The sequence below is a fragment of the Mauremys mutica genome, chromosome 2 (assembly GCF_020497125.1).
Source record: "Mauremys mutica isolate MM-2020 ecotype Southern chromosome 2, ASM2049712v1, whole genome shotgun sequence".
NCBI classification, from domain to species: Eukaryota; Metazoa; Chordata; order Testudines; family Geoemydidae; genus Mauremys; species Mauremys mutica.
In genome coordinates, this window is record NC_059073.1 from 3,396,322 (window position 1) to 3,421,853 (window position 25,532).

The 25,532-nt window shown below is 67.9% G+C and overlaps 1 protein-coding gene across 16 annotated transcripts in view; it reads left to right on the forward strand.

Annotated features, from left to right (window-relative positions):
- The window catches only part of PLEC (plectin), a 123,657-nt gene that overhangs the window by 81,191 nt on the left and 16,934 nt on the right, over positions 1-25,532 (forward strand). For all 16 annotated transcript variants that reach the window (XM_045004895.1, XM_045004896.1, XM_045004900.1 and 13 more), the window contains 19 exons: positions 1,432-1,547; positions 1,749-1,855; positions 3,135-3,254; positions 4,470-4,565; positions 4,994-5,121; positions 7,261-7,354; positions 7,555-7,709; positions 8,972-9,281; positions 11,223-11,300; positions 12,037-12,198; positions 12,840-12,944; positions 14,192-14,287; positions 15,375-15,500; positions 17,577-17,729; positions 19,149-19,303; positions 20,167-20,293; positions 20,556-20,739; positions 22,302-22,459; positions 23,466-23,644. In XM_045004895.1, coding sequence (XP_044860830.1) covers positions 1,432-1,547; positions 1,749-1,855; positions 3,135-3,254; positions 4,470-4,565; positions 4,994-5,121; positions 7,261-7,354; positions 7,555-7,709; positions 8,972-9,281; positions 11,223-11,300; positions 12,037-12,198; positions 12,840-12,944; positions 14,192-14,287; positions 15,375-15,500; positions 17,577-17,729; positions 19,149-19,303; positions 20,167-20,293; positions 20,556-20,739; positions 22,302-22,459; positions 23,466-23,644 — 2,649 coding nt within the window. The remainder of the gene's footprint in view (positions 1-1,431; positions 1,548-1,748; positions 1,856-3,134; positions 3,255-4,469; positions 4,566-4,993; positions 5,122-7,260; positions 7,355-7,554; positions 7,710-8,971; positions 9,282-11,222; positions 11,301-12,036; positions 12,199-12,839; positions 12,945-14,191; positions 14,288-15,374; positions 15,501-17,576; positions 17,730-19,148; positions 19,304-20,166; positions 20,294-20,555; positions 20,740-22,301; positions 22,460-23,465; positions 23,645-25,532) is intronic.

The following is a 25,532-nucleotide window of genomic DNA, read 5'->3' on the forward strand; positions in this document are numbered from 1 at the left end:
GCGGGTGCTAGGGGAGCCAGGCTGCACTGGCTGGGGGGCTGCAGCTGATCTGGTTGGGGGACGGGCAAAGCTTGTTCTGCTTCAGCTCACCCCCCAGGGTGCATAATTCAGTTGAAGTCCCCGCGTTTACAGAACCTGGGCCGGCCCCCAGGCCGTCTGGCGCAGTGGTGGTGGGGTGGGGGTAGTTGGATCTGCAGAGCTGGAGCAGATCTGCCGGCTTGGGGCGGCGTTACCTGGCTCCCGCTCCCTGCCGGGCTGTGGCTCCTGATGGGGCGTGGGGCTTGGCAGGCTGCCATGCGTCTGAGCCAGGGGAGCTGCCCCATTGCTGTGAGGGGCTCGGTGGGCACAGCTGTCGGGCTTGCTTGGAGCTGGCAGGAGCCAGCCTGATTGCCGGGTGGGGAGTGGGGCGGCGCACTCTGCCCCGGAGCATCGGGACTGGGAGGAGCTGCTGTGCTGAGCCGCGGGGGCTGGTCAGAGCTCTCCCGGCCCCACAGCCGACACCCTGCAGGGCGGGGGGCGGGATCAGGGGCTGCCAGCCGGCTGGAGGTGTGAGTCAGTGTCTCGTGTTTCCCTCAGCAGCGCGAGGGGTCCCGGTGCCGCGGCTCGCCCGCAGCGCGAGGGGTCCCGGTGCCCCGGCTCGCCCGCAGCGCGAGGGGTCCCGGTGCCGCGGCTCGCCCGCAGCGCGAGGGGTCCCGGTGCCCCGGCTCGCCCGCAGCGCGAGGGGTCCCGGTGCCCCGGCTCGCCCGCAGCGCGAGGGGTCCCGGTGCCCCGGCTCGCCCGCAGCGCGAGGGGTCCCGGTGCCGCGGCTCGCCCGGCTGCGAAGGGTCCCGGTGCCCGGCTCGCCCGCAGCGCGAGGGGTCCCGGTGCCCCGGCTCGCCCAGCCGCGAGGGGTCCCGGTGCCCCGGCTCGCCCGCAGCGCGAGGGGTCCCGGTGCCCCGGCTCGCCCGCAGCGCGAGGGGTCCCGGTGCCGCGGCTCGCCCGCAGCGCGAGGGGTCCCGGTGCCCCGGCTCGCCCGCAGCGCGAGGGGTCCCGGTGCCCGGCTCGCCCGCAGCGCGAGGGGTCCCGGTGCCGCGGCTCGCCCGCAGCGCGAGGGGTCCTGGTGCCGCGGCTCGCCCGCAGCGCGAGGGGTCCCGGTGCCCCGGCTCGCCCGGCTGTGAAGGGTCCCGGTGCCGCGGCTCGCCCACCCCTGCAGTGGAGGACGCTGGTGATGCGCTCTCTGTGGGCACAGACCTGGCCCAGCCCGCAGCTCGCCCCACCAGACGGTGCCCCCAGGCGTCCCAGCTGCCGCAGCCCTGGCATGGCATGCGGGGGGAGGGGCTGGGGCCAAGCTCCGTCAATGGGGCCGCAGAGCAGGCTCCAAGCTGGGCGTGAGGTTTGCAGCTCTGGGGATGCCCAGCCCCTGGCCCCTCACCCGCTCCGTCTGTGACGCAGGCCCATGCTCATCGACATGAACAAGGTGTATCGCCAGACCAACCTGGAGAACCTGGAGCAGGCCTTCACCGTGGCCGAGCGGGACCTGGGGGTGACGCGCCTGCTGGACCCTGAAGGTACGAGGTGCCACACACACACAGCCCTTCCCTGGCATGGGGCAGCCACCCGATGGCTCTGCTTCCTGCAGGGAACCCTTGGGTGCAGCAGCCCCTCGGCCTGGGGGTGTGTCCCATGAGCACGGGGGGCAGCCCCCTGCAGGTGGAGACCCCTGGGCTGGGGCTCCCCCCACAGCTGCTCACGCTCTGCCCCTCCCCCAGATGTGGACGTGCCCCAGCCGGACGAGAAGTCCATCATCACCTATGTCTCGTCGCTGTACGACGTCATGCCCCGCGTGCCCGACGTGTCGGTCGGCCTCAAGGCCAATGTGAGTATGGGGCTGTGGAGGCCAGGGGGCTTGGGGGCTGCGGCCTCTCTGGGGCTGGCCTGTGCCCAGCCTGTCGGGGCCTGGGAGCCCTGCTGTGCACAGGGACAGGCCGTGAGACGCCGGCAATCCCGCTCTCCACGCTCTCTGCTGCAGGGCCCGGTGCGCCACAGGCCGGGGGAGCCGGGGCCATCTGCAGAGACCCCAGGGAGGCAGGCTAAGCAGAGAGCTCCCCCCCATCCCCTTGCCCAGCCCCTGACGTCGCCGCCTTTGGTCTCCAGCTCAGCTGCGCTTCCCTGCAGAAGGGTGGGGGGGTCCCCTGTGTCACGGAGCCCCGGGATCAGTGCCTGGCCCCAGCTTGAGAGCGGTCTGGGAGGAGCCCTTCAGTGGGCCAGACCCCCGGGGGCCTCTCGCCCTCCTCAGCCTGAACCCTGGGGGCTCCAGCCCTCCTGCCCCACCCCCGCAGCTCTGCCCAGCGAGTCCAGCTGAGCCAGACCCCGGGGGAGACCCGGCCACGCAGCAGGGGCTGGTGCCCCTCGCCCGGCGTTCCCCGGGACACTCTCGGCGCTGGCACAGCCGGGTTGTTAGCTAGCTGCTCCCGGCACGGGAAGTGCTCGGGTTAGCCCAGGGGAACGCGGGTTAAAGCCCAGACCGGTGGGGTCAGCCCAGAGCCCCATTGGTCCAGCTCTGTCTGTCCGTCCGTCTGACCTCCTTGGGCAGTTCCCAGGTGAGAGGCCAGGCTCCTTCCAGCAGCCAGCACCGACCCCCCACCTCACCCCTCAGTCCTTTGTTCTCGAGCTGGGGGGTCTTTGCTCAGCCTCCCTGCAGAGGTGGGGAAACCCCTCCCCGCCCCCTCCCGCCTTGGGTGCCAGGTGTCAGTGTCCCGGTGATTGGTCCTCCATTGATATGGGGTCAGCTGGGCCAGTCCTTTCCGGTGGCCCATCACGGCTCAGACAACCGGGCGACACTCATAGCCATGTCCTTTAGCCTGCCCTGAGAGCAAACAGTCCTTCCCCCTTCCGCACAGAGTAACCTGTGAAATATAGGGGAAACTGAGGCACACACAGGGTCATAAAAACAGTACTGAAAATTCTGGGGTGGGGGTGATGGGCCAGTCACTGAAGTTCCCATCCAGGGGTGATTCCAGCTGAGGTGGTCCCAGGGAGAGCAGCGGTTCCTGCCTGCCACCGAATCCCACCCATCCGTTCCTGTGCTGTCTCTGTGACCGGCCGGGGAGGGGAGGCCGCGGGGACCCCGGGCCATGCTCTCGCCTGTCCCCTAGGAGCTGCAGCTGCGGTGGCAGGAGTACCGTGAGGTGGTGACGGCACTGCTGCAGTGGATTCGCAGTCACACTGTCATCTTCGAGGAGCGCAAGGTGCCGGCCAGCTACGAGGAGATCGAGGTGAGGGGCCCAGCCATGCAGGGGTGATTCTTGGGTCGGGGCTCTGGGACCTCTCGTCATCCCTCAGCCCCTGAGCCGTCCGAGCTCCATCGCTACAGGTGCCCTTGGGGGGCCCCTGCTTCCCGCTGGGGCAGGAGCAGCTCACGTGGCCTCCTCAGCTGCTGCCTGTCTCCTCGGCCTGGGCATGGAGAGGGAGCAGCCCAGGCAGTACCTGGCCATGCTGGAGCGCCCGTCCCGGTGCGGGGGGCGTGCGATCCGGAGGGGGGGCAGGGGGGGAGGGCATTCAGAGCCTGAGCTGGCGGGGGGGCTGTGGTCTCCAAGCCACGTGTTCTGTATCATGGTCCCGTCTCGTCATGTCCCGATGCAGCTGCTGCTGGCAGGGAATGAAAGGGCCCAGTGATGGGTGGGGAGCTCTGCAGGTGCCTCCCAGGAGGGATCCGGCTGGGCAGGGTGCCCAGGCCCCACCCCCACGCAGGAGCCGCCTGGGAGCCCCCAGAAGGAAGGGCCCACAGAGCTCCCTGGGGAGTGGGTGGTTCCCGCTGGCAGCGAGGGGGAGGCAGGGTCTGTGGTTCCCTGGGGCCGTAGGGGACCTGGCATCTGGCTCCTGGGATGCCCAGTCTGTCTCTGCGCTGGCAGCTGTTCCCTGAGGAGCTGGGGGTCTGAGCCCAGCGTAGGGGGCAGCCGGCCCCATGAGGGCCGGGCTGCGTTGGAGGGACCTGGCAGGGCCCATCTCCTGCCCCAGGGCAGGAGGGAGAAGGCAGGCGAGCTGGGGGAGTGGGGCAGCACACTGGGGGGGATCACGGGGCTCCCCAGGCAGGGGGAGGGTGCGTGACTCATTCCTTCCATGCCAGCCCCTCGTGAGTCAACAGCGGCGAAGAAGAACCCGCCCGCCCGGCCCACTTCCATCCTGTGGGCTCCGGCCGCTCTGGGGCGGGGCCGTGCGTGGGGCCAGCTCCCCAGGCCTGGCTCAGCTCCAGGTCCCAACCCCTGGCTGGGGGGATGCCGTCTCCTCGGGTGGGGGCGGGGGCTGGTGAGGATACGCCCTGCGTGGTGGGCTAGGGAGAGGCCAGCCAGGCATGGGCCCTACTGGTGGTGACCCTGCGCCTGGCACAGAGCCCTCGGGCAGCTGGTCGCAGGCGGATCCCGGTGCCACAGCCGCACGGGGCCCCTCTCCTGCCCTGCCCCCCCTTTGCCCTAACCCCAGCCTCCCCCCAGCTCCTGTGGCGCCAGTTCCTGAAGTTCAAGGAAACCGAGCTCCCGGCCAAGGAGGCCGACAAGAACCGCTCCAAGGTCATTTACCAGTCGCTGGAGGTGAGCCCCCGGGACCCCCGATACGTACAGCCGCCAGGGCTGTGCCGAGCCCTTCATCCCTGAGCAGCGGGGGCTGCGCCCGGCTGTCAGCGGGCATGTGACCGGGGGAGCTGTCCTGTGACTCCCTCACGCCGTGTGGGGCCCAGCAGGACGCATGGCAGGGGCCTGCAGCTCGGCATCCCCAGCTCCCCACCGGGCCCAGCCCCAGCCCCTGCAGACCCTTGGGGTGCCCAGAGCAAAGCCCTCCCCTGCTTGTGCCCCCACCCCTGCGCTGCCCCAGGGACCCCTCAGAGCCAGGTCCTCACGTCCCCCCATTCCATGGCCCCGTGCTTGCAAAGGCCCCATTTCTGTGTGGATGGGGGGCTGGCCCCCCGACCTGCCTCAGGGAGGCCCTCCTGGTCCACGTAACACCCCTCTTGCCGGTGCAGGGCACGGTGCAGGCCGGGCAGCTGCAAGTGTCCCCCGGCTACCACCCCCTGGACGTGGAGAAGGAGTGGGGCAAGCTGCACGTGGCCATTCTGGAGCGCGAGAAGCTGCTTCGTGCTGAGTTTGAGAGGTCAGTGCTCCGGGGGAGGGGCAGGGAGGGACCGTGGGGCGGGGAAGGGCTGGGCTAGGGGGGCTGGGAGCAGGGGGAGGGGAGCTCATGGGGCGGGGAAGGGCTGGGCTGGGGGGCTGGGAGCGGGGGGAGGGGAGCTCATGGGGCGGGAAAGGGCTGGGTTGGGGGGCTGGGAGCGGGGAGAGGGGAGCTCATGGGGCGGGGAAGGGCTGGGCTGGGGGGGCTGGGAGCGGGAGGAAGGGAGCTCATGGGGCAGGGAAGGGCTGGGCTAGGGGGGCTGGGAGCGGTGGGAGGGGAGCTCATGGGGCGGGGAAGGGCTGGACTGGGGGGCTGGGAGCGGGGGGAGGGGAGCTCATGGGGCGGGGAAGGGCTGGCTGGCAGCGGGGGGGCCGGGGGCAGGGGAGAAGGGCTGACTGAGAGGGGCCGTAGGAGCTGGCAGGGAACCTGGGATGCGGAAGGGCCGGGCTGGGGGGAGCCGAGGGGTCTGGGAGGGAAAATGGGGCTGGGAGTGGGGGGAGGGAGCTGGTGGGGTGGGAAAGGGCTGGGACAGGGTGGGGGGAGCTGGTGGTGGCTAAGGGCTGGCTGAGGGGGAGCTGGGAGGGAACATGGGGCTGGGCTGGGAGGGAGATCTGGCGAGGGTCAGGAGAGCGGGCTAGGGGCAGGGCTGGGCTGGGGGGGCTGGGAGGGGTGGGGCAGGGTGGGAGCTGGGGGGGGCAGGAGCCGGGGGCTGGGGCAGGGCTGGTCTTGGGGGGCTGGGAGGGGGTGGGGTGGGGCAGGAGCCGGGGGGTGGGGCAGGGCTGGGCTGGGGGGGCTGGGGGGGAGATCTGGGGTGGGGCAGGAGCCGGGGGGTGGGGCAGGGCTGGGCTGGGGGGGTGGGAGCTGGGGGGGGCAGGGCTGGGCTGGGGTGGCTGGGAAGGGGTGGGGTGGGGCAGGGCTGGGCTGGGGGGGTGGGGCAGGGTGGGAGCTGGGGGGGGCAGGAGCCGGGGGCTGGGGCAGGGCTGGTCTTGGGGCGGGGCTGGGAGGGGGTGGGGTGGGGAAGGGCCGGCTGGCAGGGGAGAAGGGCTGGCTGAGGGGAGCTGAGGTGGGGAGGGGGTTGTTGGGGGGGGGGCGGGCCGGCTCAGGACACCTCTGGGGCTGGCGCTCTCCCCTCCTGGCGAGCCAGGCCAGGCTCCTGCTGGCGGACGCTCAGGGCCGGGGTGTTCCCGCCCTGGCCTCGCAGCCCTTAATGGGAACCATACGGCTGGTGAGTCAGCGCCCGCCGGGTGCCTCCCCTCAGGAAGCCCAGCCCAGCCCAGCCCCGCCTGCCCGCCGAGCAAACAGAGCCGAGCGCAGGCTGGCCACGGGCAGTGCCGCTGGGCGCCCGGCTCGCCCGGAGCTCGCAGGCTCCAGCAGGGACGAAAGGGGGGGCTGTGCCTTTCCCACAGGCACGTGGCAGAGCAGGGGTGGCGTCCCGCGGGGCTGCGGTTGCCCTGGCCACCAGGACTGGGTTGCGCACAAGTGGGGCTGGGCTGGGGTGAGGCAGGGGGCTGGGCTGGGGTGCACACAGCAGGGAGGGGGGTCTGGGGTGCACACAGGAGGGGCAGGGGGCTGGGGGCAGGAGCTGGGGTGCGCATGGGGGGCAGGGCGGGGGACTGGGGTGCGCACGGGGGGGCGAAGGGCTGGGCGGGGGCTGGGGTGTGCACAGGGCGGTGGGGGCAGGAGCTGGGCAGGAGCTGGGGCACGCACAGGGGGGCAGGGGCAGGAGCTGGGGTGCGCTGGGGGGCAGGGCGGGGGGCTGGGGTGCACACAGGGGGGGCGAAGGGCTGGGCAGGGGGCTGGGGCATGCACAGGGGGGCAGGGAGCTGGGCAGGAGGTGGGGCACGCACAGGGCGGCGGGGGAGGGGCTGGGCAGTGGCTGGGGTGTGCACGGGGCACTGGGCGGGGCAGGAGCTGGGGTGCGCTGGGGGGGCGAAGGGCTGGGGCACGCACAGGGGGGCAGGGGCAGGGCGGGGGGCTGGGCAGGGGGCTGGGGTGTGCACGGGGCACAGGGCGGTGGGGGCAGGAGCTGGGGCACGCACAGGGCGGTGGGGGCAGGAGCTGGGGTGCGCTGGGGGGGCAGGGGCAGGCGCAGTCGCTCACCGTGCTCCCCACCCCGCGCAGGCTGGAGCGGCTGCAGCGCATCGTCAGCAAGCTGCAGATGGAGTCGGGGGTGTGCGAGGAGCAGCTGAACCAGGCCGACACCCTGCTGCAGTCGGTGAGAGCAAAGCCCGGGGCAGGGGGCGCCCGGGACCCTGGGACAGGCCTGCCGCTGCCTGGCCAATGCCTGAGGGCATGGGGCAGCCCCTCGGTGCTCTCGGGAGGGCAGCGCATAGAGCGTGGGGGCAAGGGGAGGGCAGTGCAAGCAATGGGGGGTGTCTCAGCCGCCCCCCGGTTTAACATGTCTCCCTCCTGCAGGACGTCCGGCTGCTGAACGCCGGGAAGCAGCCGCAGAAGGCGGCCGAGATCGAGCGGGACCTGGACAAGGCGGACGCCATGATCCGCCTGCTCTTCAATGATGTGCAGGCCCTGAAGGACGGGCGCCACCCGCAGGGCGAGCAGATGTACCGCAGGTAACAGGCCCCGCCCCTGCCTTGGGGGAGGGGCCCAACTGCAGCCCCGCCCCTGCCTGAGAGGCGGGGCCCAGCCACAGCCCCGCCCCTGCCTTGTGGGTGGGGCCCAGCCAGAACCCCGCCCCTGCCTGAGGGGAGGGGCCCTGCCAGAACCGCGCCCCTGCCTTGGGGGAGGGGCCCAGCCAGAACCCCGCCCCTGCCTTGGGGGAGGGGCCCAGCCAGAACCCCGCCCCTGCCTTGGGGGCGGGGCCCAGCTGCAGCCCCGCCCCTGCCTTGGGGGCGGGCTCAGCCGCGGCCCCGCCCCTGCCTGGGGGACACCATCAGGGACAGGGTGAGCAATGCACCAGGGGGGGCGGGTATCCCACAGGGCAGGGTTGTGGGAAGGGGGAGCTGATCGCTGCCCATTGGGGATTCTCTCCGAGTTCTCCCCCCGCCCCCTCCGCTGCCGGCGAGCAGCTGTGTGCGCTGGCCGTGCGGAGGGGTGGCAAAGCAGCCCCGCAGCCGGCCAGCCGCTGGGTTCCTAGTGCCGGGCAGGACAGGAGCAGGCCCGTGATTTGCTCTTTGTCTGTTCCCAAGGGGAGCCGCACCCAGGTACTCCCCGGAGCTCAGACAGGGGAGGGCGCCTGCCCGCAGGGCCGCAGAGAACAAAACACTGGGCGGAGCGATCAGGGCGGCGTTGTGGGCCAAGGGCGGAAGCCAGTTCTGTCAATGAAACAATCGGCAGCGTCCACACGGGCTTTGTCAACAATAAAGGGAGGGGAAAAGACAAGTCTCTCTCTTGGGGTGGAAGTTTTTTGTCGCCAGAACTGGGCGTTTTTCGGGACCAACGTCCCCCTGTAGCGTGGCCGCTCTCGCTGCTTTGTCGCCAAAAGGCAGGTTTTGGTGACCAAACTTGCCAGTGTAGACAAGGCCTTAGTTACTAGGTGCCAAATGTCTGGGTAACTGGCGTGGCCGTTGTCTCTGCCGGGCTCTCCGTGGGTCCTGGCCCCAGACAGCCCAGCGTCAGTCACACCTGGCTCTCTGCAGGGTAAACAACCTCCCGCCTCCCAGTTAACCCTGCCCTCATAGGGGAAACTGAGGCACCCACACCATTCACACACAATATTATGCATAATTCCCACTCAGTCACAGGCCAGCCAGAACCTGCCCCTCCCGGGGCTGCTACCACCTCAGCTGCCCATGTCGCTCTGTACTGGCCCCCCATCTCCCCCTGGTTTGGCAGCATCTGTGCCCCAGCACGTGCCCCTCCGCTCTGCCCGCAGGGTGTACCGCCTGCACGAGCGCCTGGTCGCCATCCGCACCGAGTACAACCTGCGCTTGAAGTCGGGCTCCCTGCAGCCTGCCCAGGTGGCCCTGCCCCTCGGCCAGCGGCCCCGGCAGGAGCTGGACGACGTCACCCTGCGCTACCTGCAGGACCTGCTGGCCTGGGTGGAGGAGAACCAGAGGCGGCTCAACAGTGCCGAGTGGGGCGTGGACCTGCCCACGGTGGAGTCGCAGCTGGGCAGCCACCGGGGCCTGCACCAGTCCATCGACGAGTTCCGGGCCAAGATCGAGCGGGCGCGAGCCGACGAGGTGTGGCGGGGGGAGGGGCTGGGCAGGACAGGCAGCCTGGCCTGAGCCCCGGGGGGGTGGGACGTGGCTTTTCAGACACTGCCCTCCGCATGCTGGGGTCGCCCCCCCGCGAGCCCTGCCACGGGGTGTGTTCGTGGGGTCCCGCGCCCGCCAAGGCATGCAGCCCCCTCTCGGGGGGACGCAGGAGCTGTCCACAGCTTGCTGCCCAGGGCGCAGCATGGCCCCAGGACACCGGGGTTCCCAGCCACCTGCAGAGGGGGAGACGTCCTGCCCCAGCCCAGGGAGTCAGAGCACCCGCCTCTCCTGCCCCTCTGCCCCCAGAGAGGTTTTGATCCCCCCTCGGGCCTATCAAGTCTCGTGCTGTTTACAGCAGAGCGGGGCAGCCGCTGGAGTTAACACGTGGTCCTGAAAGCAACCCCACCCCAGGGAGTCAGAGCACCCGCCTCTCCTGCTGTCTGCCCCAGTCACGGGAACTCGGGGTGCCTGGCAGGGACAGTGCCCAGCGTGGCCTCGCTGTGCTAGCCCATCTGACGAGGGCTCGTGCCCAGCGGGTGAGCCGCCATGGCGCCGGCAGCTGCTCACGCCCCCTAGCCAGCTGCAGCCCCCTGCAGAGCCCCCTCCCCACAGCGCTGTCCTGGGGCCTGCAGAGCCCCCTGCAGAGCCCCCTCCCCACAGCGCTGGCCTGGGGCCTGCAGAGCCCCCTCCCCACAGCGCTGGCCTGGGGCCTGCAGAGCCCCCTGCTGCGCAGGGCTGGTGTGACGGTGCTGCCCGTGGGAGCCAGCTGAGGTCACTCAATTAGGGTGAACTGCAAACAAAATGGGGCAGACAAACCCCAGACGCTGGTGGTTATTCCAATACTTAGATTTACCAACCAGCATAGAACAGCTTCTATAGCACCATACAGGTTATTCCAAAGTCCAAACCCCGCAGTTCCCTTAAAGTGCCCAGCCTCAGGCCTCCGTCCAGACACACCTGTCAGAGATGATGATGATTCCTGAAAATCTTACTTTATCATATAAAAGAAAAGGTTCTTCCAACCCCAAAGGATCAGCCACATACCCAGGTCCAATTATAACTTAGATCTTACCCAGAATACACACTACAGCCAATTCTTATTAACTAAGCTAAAATTTATTAAGAAAGAAAAGAGAGAGAGTGTTGGTTAAAAGATCAATCTACAGACAGACTTGAATTCAATTTTTGAGGTTCAGACACACAGCAGAGATGAGCTTGTAGTTGCCAAAAGTCCTTTTAGAAATAGTCCAGAAGTTACAGTCCAATGTCCATATTCAGGGCGGCTCCAGTCAATGACTGGGGATCTCAATCCTTGTGGCTTAAGGTTTCCCCCTCTTGAAACCCAGAGCAGATCTGAGATGAAGAAGGATCATGTCCCAGGGTTTTTATACATTTCCAGCAGCCTTTTGGCCTGAGAAAACAACAGGCTTAACCCTCCTTCTCCCAAACATCCTGGCAATTAGCACAGGGTAATTTATCCATCAAACAGTTCAGATACAGGTGACCACAACCTGCAAAGAGACACAGAGACAATAATACTATTGCACTCCAGTGTCTTCCTAAATGTTAATATTCCTTTTTTGATCTTTGAATTAAAGCCATAGCAATAGACAAGCCTTGGTTGCTTACATCCCAAGCCCTGAGCAAACACCTCCCCTTGAGATCTCTACCAATGCAGACTTACATTTCAAAGCTCTGTTTGTTTACAGATCTTCCTAACCAGTCCTTAAGGTTCCCCCATGGGTCAGGTCAGTCTGGGAGGTAATTCGCTCTTTCTGGCCTTGTCACCTTCCAATGAAATATTATATTACTCATAACGGCACAGCTGGCGATGGGGTTTTGCGGCACGTCCCGCGCACCAGGCCTGTAGGGCGCCAGTGGGGGTCAGCAGCTCTGTGCCGGGTGCTCACTGCTCTCTCCCCACAGGCCCAGCTCTCGCCCGGCCCACGCGGCGCCTACCGAGACTGCCTGGGCCAGCTGGACCTGCAGTACGCCCAGCTGCTGGTGAGGGGCCGGCCCGGCGGGGGGTGCAGGGGGCTGGGGGGAGGCTCCTAGGAAGCAATGGTGGGATGGGTGGGGGCCTATGGGGAGCAGCGAGGCGGGGGGCTGTGTGGGGGAAGGGAGAGGGAGGTATGTGGGGGGGCTGTGTGAGGGGGGCCTGCGGGGAGCAGTGAGGTGAGGGGCTGTGTGGGGGTGGCTGTGTGGGTGAAGAGGGGAGGGGGGGCCTGTGGAGGGGAGGGAGGTGGGGGCCTGTGTGAGGGGGGCCTATGGGGAGCAGCGAGGCAGGGGGCTGTGTGTGGTAAGGCAGAGGGACGTATGAACTCGAGCGGGGTGAGTGGAGCCTGAGTGGAGCAGTGAGGTGAGGGGCTGTGTGGGGGTGGCTGTGTGGGTGAAGAGGGGAGGGGGGGCCTGTGGAGGGGGAGGGAGGTGGGGGCCTGTGTGAGGGGGGCCTATGGGGAGCAGCGAGGCGGGGGGCTGTGTGGGGGAAGGGGGAGGGAGGTATGTGGGGGGGCTGTGTGAGGGGACCCTGCGGGGAGCAGCGAGGGGGGGGCTGTGTGGGTGAAGGGGGGAGGGGGGCCTGTGGAGGTGGAGGTGGGGGCTGTGTGAGGGGAGCCTGCGTGGAGCAGCAAGGGGGGGGCTGTGTGGGTGAAGGGGGGAGGGGGGCCTGCGGGGAGCAGCGAGGTGTGTGGGGGGGAGGGTGCTATCCCGCGCCCCCCCCCACGCCCGTGTGTGCCCCCAGAATGCCTCCAAGGCGCGGCTGCGGCACCTGGAGAGCCTGCAGGGCTTCGTGAGCGCCGCCACCCGGGAGCTGATGTGGCTGAACGAGAAGGAGGAGGAGGAGGTGAACTACGACTGGAGCGATCGCAACCCCAACATGACGGCCAAGAAGGAGAACTACTCGGTACTGCCCCGGGGCTGCCCCCTCTGCCCCCCGGGACTTACTCCTGCCCCCGCCCGGTGCAGGCTGCATCCCAGGCCTGTGTGTGTCCCGCACGGCTGCCGGCCCCCTGCTGCCGGCAGAGACTTGCCTGGCCTGGTTGGCATTCCCAGAGGAAAGGGCAGCCGGGCACTGGAGACTGTGGGCAGGGCTGGCTGGGGGTGGGGGCGGTGCTCGGTGCCATGGGGAAGCAGGGACCCACACTCCTGTCCAGGGGGCTATGGCCTGCGGCTCTACCCGGGCTCGCTGTGAGCGTCCCAGTGACACGGCTGCTGCCCTCTGGGGCAGGCAGGACCCCAGCCGGATCCCCTGCCCTGCCAGGGAGCAAGGCCGCATCCCCCCATACTCCCTAATCCCCCCTCCAACGCCTGCAGCCCCTTTTCCTGACCCCCGAGACAGACACCCCAGCTCTGACTGCAGGGCTGCTGCTGTGCCCTGAGCTCTCTGTGTGGGTGCCCCATGTCCCTGGGGAGGGGCCTGCCCCCGGGGGGACCTCGGACACAGCTCAGGCCTGTGCATGCAGCCGCAGCTCCAGCCACTGTGCCAAAGGCCGCACCAGCCCGAGGCGCGCTCACCCGCTGCTCCCTGTCTCCGCTGCGCACCAGGGGCTGATGCGGGAGCTGGAGCTGCGGGAGCGCAAGATAAAGGAGATCCAGAGCACGGGGGACAGGCTGCTGCACGAGGAGCACCCGGGCAGGCAGACTGTGGAGGTGAGGCCCGGGGCAGGGTCCGTTCTCGCTGGGCACCGGGTGAGGCCGCGGGCAGGGCCCGTTCTCGCTGGGCACCGGGCAGGTGGGCGGTGGAGGTGAGGCTGCGGGCAGGGCCCGTTCTCGCTGGGCACTGGGTGAGGCCGCGGGCAGGGCCCGTTCTCGCTGGGCACCGGGTGAGGCCGCGGGTAGGGCCCGTTCTCGCTGGGCACCGGGTGAGGCTGCGGGTAGGGCCCGTTCTCGCTGGGCACCGGGTGAGGCCGCGGGTAGGGTCCGTTCTCGCTGGGCACCGGGTGAGGCCGCGGGCAGGGCCCGTTCTCACTGGGCACTGGGTGAGGCAGGGGCAGGGCCCGTTCTCGCTGGGCACGGGGTGAGGCAGGGGCAGGGCCCGTTCTCGCTGGGCACCGGGTGGGCGGGTGGTTGAGGTGAGGCCGGGGGCAGGGCCTGTTCTCGCTGGGCACCGGGTGAGGCAGGGGCAGGGCCCGTTCTCGCTGGGCACCGGGTGAGGCAGGGGCAGGGCCCGTTCTCGCTGGGCACCGGGTGAGGCAGGGGCAGGGCCCATTCTCGCTGGGCACCGGGTGAGGCTGCGGGTAGGGTCCGTTCTCGCTGGGCACCGGGTGAGGCCGCGGGTAGGGTCCGTTCTCGCTGGGCACCGGGTGAGGCCGCGGGTAGGGTCCGTTCTCGCTGGGCACCGGGTGAGGCTGCGGGTAGGGTCCGTTCTCGCTGGGCACCGGGTGAGGCCGCGGGCAGGGTCCGTTCTCACTGGGCACCGGGTGAGGCCGCGGGTAGGGTCCGTTCTCGCTGGGCACCGGGTGAGGCCGCGGGCAGGGCCCGTTCTCGCTGGGCACCGGGTGAGGCCGCGGGCAGGGCCTGTTCTCGCTGGGCACCGGGCAGGCGGGTGGTGGAGGTGAGGCCGAGGTCAGGGCCCGTTCTCGCTGGGCACCGGGCAGGCGGGTGGTGGAGGTGAGGCCGGGGGCAGGGCCCGTTCTCACTGGGCACCGGGTGGGCGGTGAAAGTGGAGGTGAAGACCTGCCCTTCTCCCGTGCCGAGTGGCTGGGTGGCCGTGAACTGCCCCTGCTCTGAGAGCCCGACGATCCCAGTGGAGGGCCCAGGGGTGCGTGTGTCTGGGGCTCTGGCTGGCTCCCATCCCAGTGTGGGGCCCCGCGCCGGGTGTGTCTCCCTGCCCAGGGCTCCGGGTGCCTGTGGGCGACCGCGGGGCTCAGCCCAGAGTGATGCTGGTTCTGTTCCAGGCCTTCCAGGCAGCTCTGCAGACCCAGTGGAGCTGGATGCTCCAGTTGTGCTGCTGCATTGAGGCCCATCTGAAGGAGAACACGGCCTACTTCCAGGTAGGGCCTGGCCTGGCGGGGGCGGGGGGTGGTGCCAGGGGGCTAGGGGGGGGACTGCTGGGGGGATGAGGGCACCTGCCAGGTGAGTTCAATCCTTGAGGGGGCCATTTAGAGATCTGGGGCAAAAATCTGTCTGGGGTTTGGTCCTGCTTTGAGCAGGGGGTTGGACTAGATACCTCCTGAGGTCCCTTCCAACCCTGAGATTCTATGATTCTATGCCCTGGTGGGGGTTGGGGGGCCAGGGAGGTGAGGTGCCTGGCGGGGAGACCAGGGGGCCAGGGAGGTGAGGTGCCTGGCGGGGGGGGTGGGGGGCCAGGGAGGTGAGGTGCCTGGCGGGGGGGGGTGGGGGGCCAGGGAGGCGAGGTGCCTGGCGGGGTGCCAGGAGGGAGGTGGGCACCTGCCGGCGGCGGAGCACCTGGCAGGGGGGTGAGGTGCCCCCACCGGCTGGCAGGAGTCACTCATTGAGCAGCATCTGTCCTGGGCGTCTGTCCCTGCTCCCCTCCCCAGGCAGGCGTGGGTGGGGTCCAGTGCGGATCAGTAAATAGCCGCAGCTTTCGGCGCCCACGGGGGGCACGGCCTGGCGCTGAGGAGCCCTCCCCTGGCGGCTGGGCCGCTGGCAGGTGCTGAAACCCCCCCCCCCCATCACGGAGTGTGGGGGGCTCAGGTCCTGCACCCCCGGGCTCCCTGCCGATTCACCAGGACTCTTAGCCAGCCAGTAAAGCAGAAGGTTTATTTAGATGACAGGAACACAGTCCAGGACAGGTTTTGCAGGCACAGATAACAGGATCCCCCCGGTTAGGTCCATTTTGGGGGCCTTGCAGCCCCCCTCGGGGATCAGAGCCCGGTCTCCCTGCTCCCCTGTTTCCCCAGCCAACAACAGTCTGCCCCACCCCCTCCGGCCCCTCCTCTCTCCTCCGCTTCCTTCCCAGGCCAGGAGGTCACCTGACCCCTTTGTCTCCCACACCTTTGTAGGGAGGGGCTGGGCCATCAGTTGCTAGGCGACAGAGTGTCAGGTATTTGGCAGCATGGCCTTTTGCTGCTAGAACTTAGGGTCTGTTCCCACTTCGTCCCCCCCCCCCCCCCGCAGTTCTTCTCAGACGTGAAGGAGGCAGAGGAGTTCCTGAGAAAGACTCAGGAGAGCATGAAGAAGAAATACTCGTGCGACCGCACCATCACCGTGACACGCCTCGAGGACCTGCTACAAGACGCCCTTGTAAGCGACGCCCCCCCCCCCCCCCGGCTGCTGGGGGCCCTCATGAGAGTCAATCCCCATTTCCCGTCCCGCCCCCCTGCAGCGGGACCCCTCGTGAGTCCCCCTTCCTGCTGGGGAGGGCGCTCGGGAGAGCCCCTGCCTCCTTCCTTCCCTCTCCCCCCACTGCGAGACGCCTTTGTGAGCGCCCTGCCCCCTTCCCGCCTCCAGGGGGCCCTCCGATGTGCCCCTCCCCTGTCACCCCCCTCGGACCCACAGGCGCGGTGCCTGGCCCCAGCTTTGGAACGGTGTCTCTAGGGCGAACCCTGCAGTGGGCCTGACCCCAGAGGGGTCTCGCTCTGCCTCGGGGGAGCCGCCCGGCCTCACCCCACCCTTGGCCTGGAGCTCTGGGCCCATGCGCCTGGCCCCGCGTGGGGAGTGTCGCGTACGCCGCGTTGCCAAAGGAGCCGCTTTGTTCTGTACCTGGCACACGGCGCAGACCGGCCTGAGGGGAGCCTCCTCCAATGGCTCTCAACAAGGGGAGCCCCCCCCCCACACACACACCCTGCGCTCCCCCGTCACCCTGTTCCCGTCACCCCGCTCCCCCGTCACCCTGCCCCTGGCACCCTGCACTGCCTCTACCCCCGTCACCCTGCCCCCCCTCTACCCCCCATCACCCTGCCCCCATCACCCCGCTCCCCCGTCACCCTGCACTGCCTCTATCCCCCGTCACCCTGCCCCTGGCACCCCACTCCCCCATCACCCTGCCCCCATCACCCCGCTCCCCCATCACCCTGCTCCCCCGTCACCCTGCACTGCCTCTACCCCCCGTCACCCTGTTCCCTGTCACCCTGCCCCCATCACCCCGCGCCCCCTTCACCCCCCTCCCCCGTCACCCTGCACTGCCTCTATCCCCCGTCACCCTGCCCCCCCTCAACCCCCCATCACCCCGCTCCCCCGTCACCCTGCCCCCGTCACCCTGCCCCTGGCACCCTGCACTGCCTCTACCCCCCGTCACCCTGCCCCCCCTCAACCCCCCATCACCCTGCCCCCATCACCCCGCTCACCCCCCCGTCTCACCCCACTCCCCTGTCACCCTGCACTGCCTCTATCCCCCGTCACCCTGCCCCCCCTCAACCCCCCATCACCCGCTCCCCCCCCCGTCACCCTGCCCCCGTCACCCTGCCCCTGGCACCCTGCACTGCCTCTACCCCCCGTCACCCTGCCCCCCCTCAACCCCCCATCACCCTGCCCCCATCACCCCGCTCCCCCGTCACCCTGCACTGCCTCTACCCCCCGTCACCCTGTTCCCTGTCACCCCGCTCCCCCATCACCCCGCTCCCCAGTCACCCCGCTCCCCCGTCACCCTGCACTGCCTCTATCCCCCGTCACCCTGCCCCCCCTCCCCCCCCCATCACCCCGCGCCCCCGTCACCCTGCCCCCGTCACCCTGCCCCTGGCACTCTGCACTGCCTCTATCCCCCGTCACCCTGCCCCCCCTCTACCCCCCATCACCCTGCCCCCATCACCCCGCTCCCCCGTCACCCCACTCCCCTGTCACCCTGCACTGCCTCTATCCCCCGTCACCCTGCCCCCCCTCAACCCCCCATCACCCTGCCCCCATCACCCCGCTCCCCCATCACCCTGCTCCCCCGTCACCCTGCCCCTGGCACCCTGCACTGCCTCTACCCCCCGTCACCCTGCCCCCCCTCAACCCCCCATCACCCTGCCCCCATCACCCCGCTCCCCCGTCACCCCACTCCCCTGTCACCCTGCACTGCCTCTATCCCCCGTCACCCTGCCCCCCCTCAACCCCCCATCACCCTGCCCCCATCACCCCGCTCCCCCATCATCCTGCTCCCCCGTCACCCTGCACTGCCTCTACCCCCCCCCCCCCGGGCTGTGTCTCTTTGTTCTCCCCCACCTTTAGCATCCCCTTGCAGGGGGGAAGGGCCCGGCCATTAGTTGCCAGGAGACAGAGGGTTGGCCAGAAACTGAGCCCCCCCCCCCCCAGTATTCAGGGAAACATTAAGAACAGCCCCACTTCATCACAGCCTCTCCCCCCCATCACCCTGCCCCCCTCACCCTGCCCCCTCCGCAGGACGAGAAGGAGCAGATGGCGGAGTACAAAGGGCACCTGACGGGGCTGGCCAAGCGGGCCAAAGCCATCGTGCAGCTCAGGCCGCGCAACCCGGGCACCCCGCTCAAGGGCCGGCTGCCAGTGCAGGCCGTCTGTGACTACAAGCAGGTGGAGGTGAGAGGGGGCTGGGGTGAGGGGCAGGGGCAGGGGCAGGGTTTGGGACCTGGGGTTGGGGGCAGGTGTGGGGGTGGGTGGCCCTGGGCTGGAAGCGAGGGCCTAGGGGCCCAGGGGTTGGGGGCTGGGTGCAGAGAGTCAGGGATTGGGGGCAGGTGTGAGGAGCGGGGGTTGAGGGTCTGGGGGCGGGGGCCTGGGATCAGGGGCCTGGGGATTGGGGGCAGGTGTGAGGGGTGGGGGTTGGGGTCTGGGTGCAGGGACCCAGGGATTGGGGGCAGGTGTGAGGGTTGGGGGTCTGGGAGCAGGGGCCTGGGGATTGGGGGCAGGTGTGAGGGATGAGGGGAGGGGGTTGAGGGGCAGGGGCCCGGGGATTGGGGGCAGGTGTGAGGGGCAGGGGCCCAGGGGCCTGGGGATTGGGGGCAGGTGTGAGGGTAGGGGGTCTGGGGCGGGGGCCCAGGGATTGGGGGCAGGTGTGAGGGGTGGGGGTGGGGGTCTGGGGCGGGGGCCCAGGGATTGGGGGCAGGTGTGAGGGGCAGGGGTTGAGGGGCAGGGGTTGGGGGTCTGGGGTGGGGGCCCAGGGATTGGGGGCAGGTGTGAGGGGGTGGGGGTCTGGGGCGGGGGCCCAGGGATTGGGGGCAGGTGTGAGGGGTGGGGGTCTGGGGCGGGGGCCCAGGGATTGGGGGCAGGTGTGAGGGGCAGGGGTTGAGGGGCAGGGGTTGGGGGTCTGGGGTGGGGGCCCAGGGATTGGGGGCAGGTGTGAGGGGAAGGGGTTGGGGGTCTGGGGCGGGGGCCCAGGGATAGGGGGCAGGTGTGAGGGGTGGGGGTCTGGGGCGGGGGCCCAGGGATTGGGGGCAGGTGTGAGGGGCAGGGGCCCAGGGGCCTGGGGATTGGGGGCAGGTGTGAGGGGCAGGGGTTGGGGGTCTGGGGCGGGGGCCCAGGGATTGGGGGCAGGTGTGAGGGGTGGGGGTGGGGGTCTGGGGCGGGGGCCCAGGGATTGGGGGCAGGTGTGAGGGGGGGGGGTGGGGGTCTGGGGCGGGGGCCCAGGGATTGGGGGCAGGTGTGAGGGGCAGGGGTTGGGGGTCTGGGGCGGGGGCCCAGGGATTGGGGGCAGGTGTGAGGGGCGGGGGTTGGGGGTCTGGGGCGGGGGCCCAGGGATTGGGGGCAGGTGTGAGGGGTGGGGGTGGGGGTCTGGGGCGGGGGCCCAGGGATTGGGGGCAGGTGTGAGGGGCAGGGGTTGAGGGGCAGGGGCCCAGGGACGGGGCCCAGCTGCATTACCCAACATGGCAGCAGCCCAGGCAGGGGGTGCAGAGGGTGAGCCTGGCGCAGGGCGCTGGCTCCAGGGTGGGTGCAGGGGCCAGTGCTCAGCCTGGCCGGACGGGCGCTGGCGTGTGGGGCTGACGCTGCCCCCCGGATCCCCAGATCACGGTGCACAAGGGAGACGAGTGCGTCCTGCTGAGCAACTCCCAGCCCTCCAAGTGGAAGGTGCTCAGTGGCTCGGGGAGCGAGTCCATCGTGCCGTCCGTCTGCTTCCTCGTGCCCCCGCCCAACAGGGAGGCGCTGGACGCCGTCAGCAGGTGCGAGCGGGGGCGCTGCGGGGCCGGGGTCGGGGGCACTCCCCATCCGTCGGGGCCCCTCCCCGCCCGGGCCTCGGCTCCCCTCCCCCATCCGTCGGGGCCCCTCCCCGCCCGGGCCTCGGCTCCCCTCCCCCATCCGTCGGGGCCCCTCCCTGCCTGGGCCCCGGCTCCCCTCCCCCATCCGTCGGGGCCCCTCCCCGCCCGGGCCTCGGCTCCCCTCCCCCATCCGTCGGGGCCCCTCCCCGCCCGGCCTCGGCTCCCCTCCCCCATCCGTCGGGGCCCCTCCCCGCCCGGGCCTCGGCTCCCCTCCCCCATCCGTCGGGGCCCCTCCGCGCCGGGGCTTCGGCTCCCGGCCCCCATCCGTCGGGCCCCCTCCCCCCCCGGCCTCGGCTCCCCTCCCCCATCCGGTCGGGGCCCCTCCCCGCCCGGGCCTCGGCTCCCCTCCCCCATCCGTCGGGGCCCCTCCCCCCCCTGGCCTCGGCTCCCCTCCCCCATCCATCGGGGCCCCTCTGCTCCCCCTCCAACTGGGCACATCTGCTCTGGGGACCCTGGGCTCCCCCCCTGCTTCCTGTCCAAGCTCCTCTGCTGCCCCCTCCCCTGCCCCGCTTTGTCTGGGTCTCTCTGCTCCCCTCCCCCCACCTCTCTCTGGACCCCTCCCTTTGCTCCCACCTGGGCTGGTCTCCTCTCCCATTGCCTGGGGCTGCCGCCTCAGGGGCGCTGTCTCCATCCCCCTGCCAGCCACGGGGGCAGCAGCTCTTCTCCCCTGGTCTCGTGGTGCTGGTAGGGGCTGGACCCCGAGTGCAGGGAGCCCGGCCCTCCGCCCAGCCGTGTGGGCTGAGCTCACTGGGTCTCGCTCTCCCCAGGCTGGACGTCAGCCACCAGCACGTGGTGACACTGTGGCACCAGCTGCACGTGGATATGAAGAGCCTGCTGGCCTGGCAGTACCTGGTCCGGGACATCCAGCAGATCCAGTCCTGGTCCCTGCTCATGGTGCGTTGGGCCCCAGCCCTGTTCGCGGAGGGGGGCTGGAGATCTGGGGAGGAGCTGGGAGGGTGGGAGATTCCGGCTCAATCTCAAGAGAGAGCCCCGTGCCTGGGGAAGGGTCCCCTGGCCCCCCAACACCCACCTGTCGCGGGGGTAGCAGGAACAGGGTGTCACCCATGGCTGGCCTGGGGCGGAAGCAGGTCGGGGGGATTTCTTGCTGGGCGCAGGGGCACTGGCGCCCGTCTGAGGCCGTGTGCCTGGCCCCCAGTTCCGGACGCTGCAGCCCGAGGATTACCGGCAGACGCTGCGCAGCCTGGAGACTCATTTCCAGGAGTTCATGCGCGACAGCCAGGACTCACAGAGCTTCCTGCCGGACGACCGGCTGCAGATGGAGCGCGAGTACAGGGCCTGCACCCAGAAATACGAGCACCTGCTGCACAGCCTGGAGAAAGGTAACCGGGCCTGCGCCCGCCAGTCTGGGCCCCTCCCGTGTAGCTGGGGCCATGCCGGCCCCCCGACCAGGGACCCCGTTATGCTTATAAGAAGCGCAGGGGATCTTTTTCAGGGGAAAAGGCAACACCCTGCGTTTATTGAAAATAGAGCAGTTAGCACATGCATTCAATCACACACACGCACAACAGGTCCTGCAGATCGTAGCTCGAGTCAATCTAATGGCCAGTTAGACTGAGCACGAGGGAGGAGCTGGGCTCTGTGGGTCACGATCCGATGCTCCGAGGCTTTGCAGGACTGAACCCAGAGTTCTGTGGCAAAACACCCCAGCTTTATACTTGTCAATTCCCACCTTCGTCTATGGATTTTGCAATGTCATTCTGTGATCGTTAGTCCTTACGTGGTTAATCTCGGGGTTTTCCGCTGTTATCTCTTCTTTGTTGTCTCGCCTTCGGGGGTGTTTGCCTCACCTCTGAGGTTGTGGATGCTGCTAACTCGTTTAGCATCAGAGACAATGGATGTTTTCCGATTGTTTCCTGCTGTCTCTCCAAGTCTCTCACTTCTTCTTGACCAGCTGGACACTTGGGATGGCTTTCACACTCATCCTTAGCCATGCACACATCCTTTACTCACCCCAAACAACTGTACAGAGAATGCCAGACAGGATTACATTTTAGAAAGGGTTCTGTGGTTACTAAAGGGATTACAATTATCCTTTATCCTTCATTCTAAATTATACAAAATACAAACATAAAATCCTACTACTACAACCAGGCCTGCAACAAAGCCAGGACACCCCTCCACATACACACACTGGGGACCACGCCTGTGACAAGGCCATTACCCCACGGGGCCATGTCTGCAATAGGGCTGTAGCCGTCTCTCCCCCACCCCCCGCCCAGGCTGTGTCTGTGACATGCCCCTCCCCCCAGCAGAACCCTTCCCAGGAGACCTCTCTTCCTACGGACCCTCCCCTGTGTGGGGTGTCCCTGACCCCTCTGGGCCCATAGGAGACCTCTCATCCTACGGCCCCTCCCCTGTGTGGGGTGTCCCTGACCCCTCTGGGCCCATAGGAGACCTCTCATCCTACAGCCCCTCCCCTGTGTGGGGTGTCCCTGACCCCTCTGGGCCCATAGGAGACCTCTCATCCTACGGCCCTTCCCCTGTGTGGGGTGTCCCCCCGACCCTCTGGGCCCATAGGGCCGTGCCCAGGAGACCTCTCGTCCTACGGCCCCTCCCCTGTGTGGGGTGTCCCCCTGACCCCTCTGGGCCCATAGGGCCGTGCCCGGGAGACCTCTCATCCTACGGCCCCTCCCCTGTGTGGGGTGTCCCCCCGACCCCTCTGGGCCCATAGGGCCGTGCCCGGGAGACCTCTCATCCTACGGCCCCTCCCCTGTGTGGGGTGTCCCCGACCCTCTGGGCCCATAGGGCCGTGCCCAGGAGACCTCTCGTCCTACGGCCCCTCCCCTGTGTGGGGTGTCCCCCCGACCCCTCTGGGCCCATAGGGCCGTGCCCAGGAGACCTCTCCCTACCTGTCACTAATGACGCCACTGACCCTGCGCAGGGGAGCAGGACGAGTCCATGTGCAAGAGCTACATCTCCCAGCTGAAGGACATCCGGCTGCAGCTGGAGGGCTGCGAGTCCCGCACTGTCCACAAGATTCGGGCGCCCCTCGACAAGGACCCGGTCAAGGAGTGTGCCCAGCGCATCAGCGAGCAGCAGGTACACCCCCCCCCCGCAAAGGATCTTGTGCCCAGCCAATCAGCGAGCAGCAGGTACACCCCCCCCCGCAAAGGATCTTGTGCCCAGCCAATCAGCGAGCAGCAGGTACACCCCCCCCAAAGGATCTTGTGCCCAGCCAATCAGCGAGCAGCAGGTACACCCCCCCCCCCCCCCCGCAAAGGATCTTGTGCCCAGCCAATCAGCGAGCAGCAGGTACACCCCCCCCAAAGGATCTTGTGCCCAGCCAATCAGCGAGCAGCAGATACGTCCTCTCAGCCCCCCGTGAGGATCCTGCACCCAGTCAGCTCTCTGGACATCAGAACCCACCTACCCCAGGGCACTGGCCCCCTGTTGTGCTCCAGTCTGCAAGAAGCCACCTCCATCCCCGCAGCAAGGCCAGAGTTATCCCCTCCCAGGCTGACCCCAGAAGGGATCCCTGCCGCATCCTGCTTCAGGCCCATGGGCTGGGCTGGGCTCAGCCCCTCCTGTCCCTCCCTGGGTACGTCTACACAGGAGCCAGTGCCCGGGCACAGCTGCCGTGCGGACACTACCTACACTGGGGCTGTCCTGTGGCCACAGGGTCCCCACCTCCCAAAAGGAGGGCGGTCGCCAGCTTGTTGGATTTGCCATTGTCTTCATGGCCTCAGCCAGCTCCTTTCCAGTGACCCACTTAGCCCCAGCCAGCCGGGCACCGTTCGCACCCCATCCCCTCACATAGCCTTTTCCTCCCCCTAGGGACCAGTGCCATGCGCAGGGAAACTGAGGCACATGCAGGCTTCCTAAAACCTTTAAAAAAACTTCACACTTGGTGACAGGCCCCCCGTGTGATAGCGAGACGCTCTGCCATGTCCCTGGAGCTGGAGCGCAGCATGGCATGGCCTGGCCTGGCCCCAGAACTGGCCTGCTCTGGGGAGGGTCTTGGGAAACCCAGCTAGTGCCAGGCCAGGCACCAGCCTGGGGCATCGCCAGGGTTGCCTGAAGTAACGGCCCCACCCTATTCCCGCAGCAAATCCATGTGGAGCTGGAGGGCATCCGGAAGAGCCTGGAGAAGGTGAGCGAGAAGACGGAGAAGGTGCTGACCCAGCCGGAGCACTCGAGCTCGGCCCCCGTCCTGCGCTCGGAGCTGGAGATCACTCTCCAGAAGATGGACCAGGTGTACAGCCTCTCCACCATCTACCTGGAGAAGTGAGTGTGGGGCCCGGGCTGCATAGCTTCACTGTGCACCCTGGGGGCTCCGTTTCAGGGACTCCCTGCAGCCCCCATCTCCCCCTCCCCCGGCCAGCTTTCCTCCAGGCTCCGCCCAGGGCAGGGACTCTGTCTATGCTGTGCCCCCCCCCCCCCCCAATCAGCATTTCTTTGCTGTCTGTCTGGAAGAGAAGCTGCTCTGGGTGCCAGGTGCTGGCGGTTACGTGGGTGAGGGCTGTGAGGAGCCGGGAGAACGGGCAGCGCGGTGCCAGCCAGCACCTGAGCCGCTCTGACCTCCTCTCCCGGCCTGGGCCCCGCGCTTGCTGCACTTGCTCCGGAGAGGGGCCTGGGCGGCCCAGGGCAGCCCCCGCTCAGTGCACAGCTGGGGGGGCTGGGGGATGTACACGCAGTGTACGTGGGCGGGACGCTGGGCACCCCAGCTCCGAAAGGCAGAGATGGGCGATGAGTGACTGGGGCCAGCCAGACCCCTGGTTGGGCAAGCTGGGAGCCTGGGGCTGTGGTGGGGTGTAACAAAGCGGCCTTTGGTGGGACACAACCGAGAGAATCAATTCAGGACAAATTGCTCAGAGCAGGGCAGTCACAGCCCCAGGCTGGGGTATCTCTGCACACCCAGGCAAACCAAACCAGCCAGCCAGAGGGGACTTCGGTCTCACCCCACCGGCTAACCGCAAGTCACACAAGCAATTCCCTTAGACACTCCAGTCTCCCAGTATCCCCACCAGGGCCACTCGTCCTGGGGATGAATGGTTATGAAAACCAACACCCCAATAAAAGAAAAAGGTTCTCTCGATCCCAAAGGACCAAGCCCCAGACCCAGGTCAATATACACGTCAGATCTTACCCATAAATCACGCTGTTGCCAATCCTTTAGAATCTAAAATCTAAAGGTTTATTCATAAAAGGAAAATGATAGAGATGAGAGATAGAATTGGTTAAATGGAATCAATTCCATACAGTAATGGCAAAGTTCTTGGTTCAGGCTTGTAGCAGTGATGGAGCAAACTGCAGGTTCAAATCAAGTCTCTGGAACATCCCCAGCTGGGATGGGTCATCAGTCCCTTGTGCAGAGCTTCAGGTTGTAGCAAAGTCCCTCCAGAGGTCAGAAGCAGGATTGAAGACAAGATGGAGATGAGGCATCAGCCTTTTATAGTCCTTTTGCCATGTGGCTTGTGCTTCCTTTGTTCCAACCACAAGCCACCGAGCACATGGCCTGGAAAACCTGAGCTCTGTCCATAGGCCTGTCCCTGCCTTGCTGAGTTACAAGGCGTGTCTGCCTTCTCTCCATGGGTCAGTTGTGTAGCTGATGGTCCTTAATGGGCCATCAAGCAGGCCAGGCAGAGCTGACACCAACTTGTCTGGGGTGTCACCCAGAAGCACAGCACAAGTGTGAAATACAGACAGGACAGAGCCAATACTCATAACTTGAAATTCAAACATGACACCTGCATACAGACAGCATAATCATACCCAGCAAACCAGAACCTTTCCACAGACTCCTTACTGGACGTCCTTTGTACAGGATTTGGTGCCACTCTAGGACCTTGGTTGCAACAATGTTCTCTACGGTCACAGTTCATGTCAGTAATGTCCCAGGAGGGATACGGAATAATGACTCGGGGGCGGGGGTTGGGGTTTGCCCACCTCACACCCCGGCCTGGCGCAGGGGCTAGGATTTGCCCGTCTGGTCTGCGGCCCCGGCAGGGGGAGAGGCGTGGGGTGTTTCCCATTTCGTGCAGGGGCCCCAGGGACCCGTTGCTTGCAGCAGGTCTAAGCGCCATGCCAGGGAGGTGTTTCCTCTCTCGATTAGCCGGGAGAGCTCCCTGGCCCGGGGGCAGGGAGCTGAATGCTCAGGCGCGTTCGGAGAGGG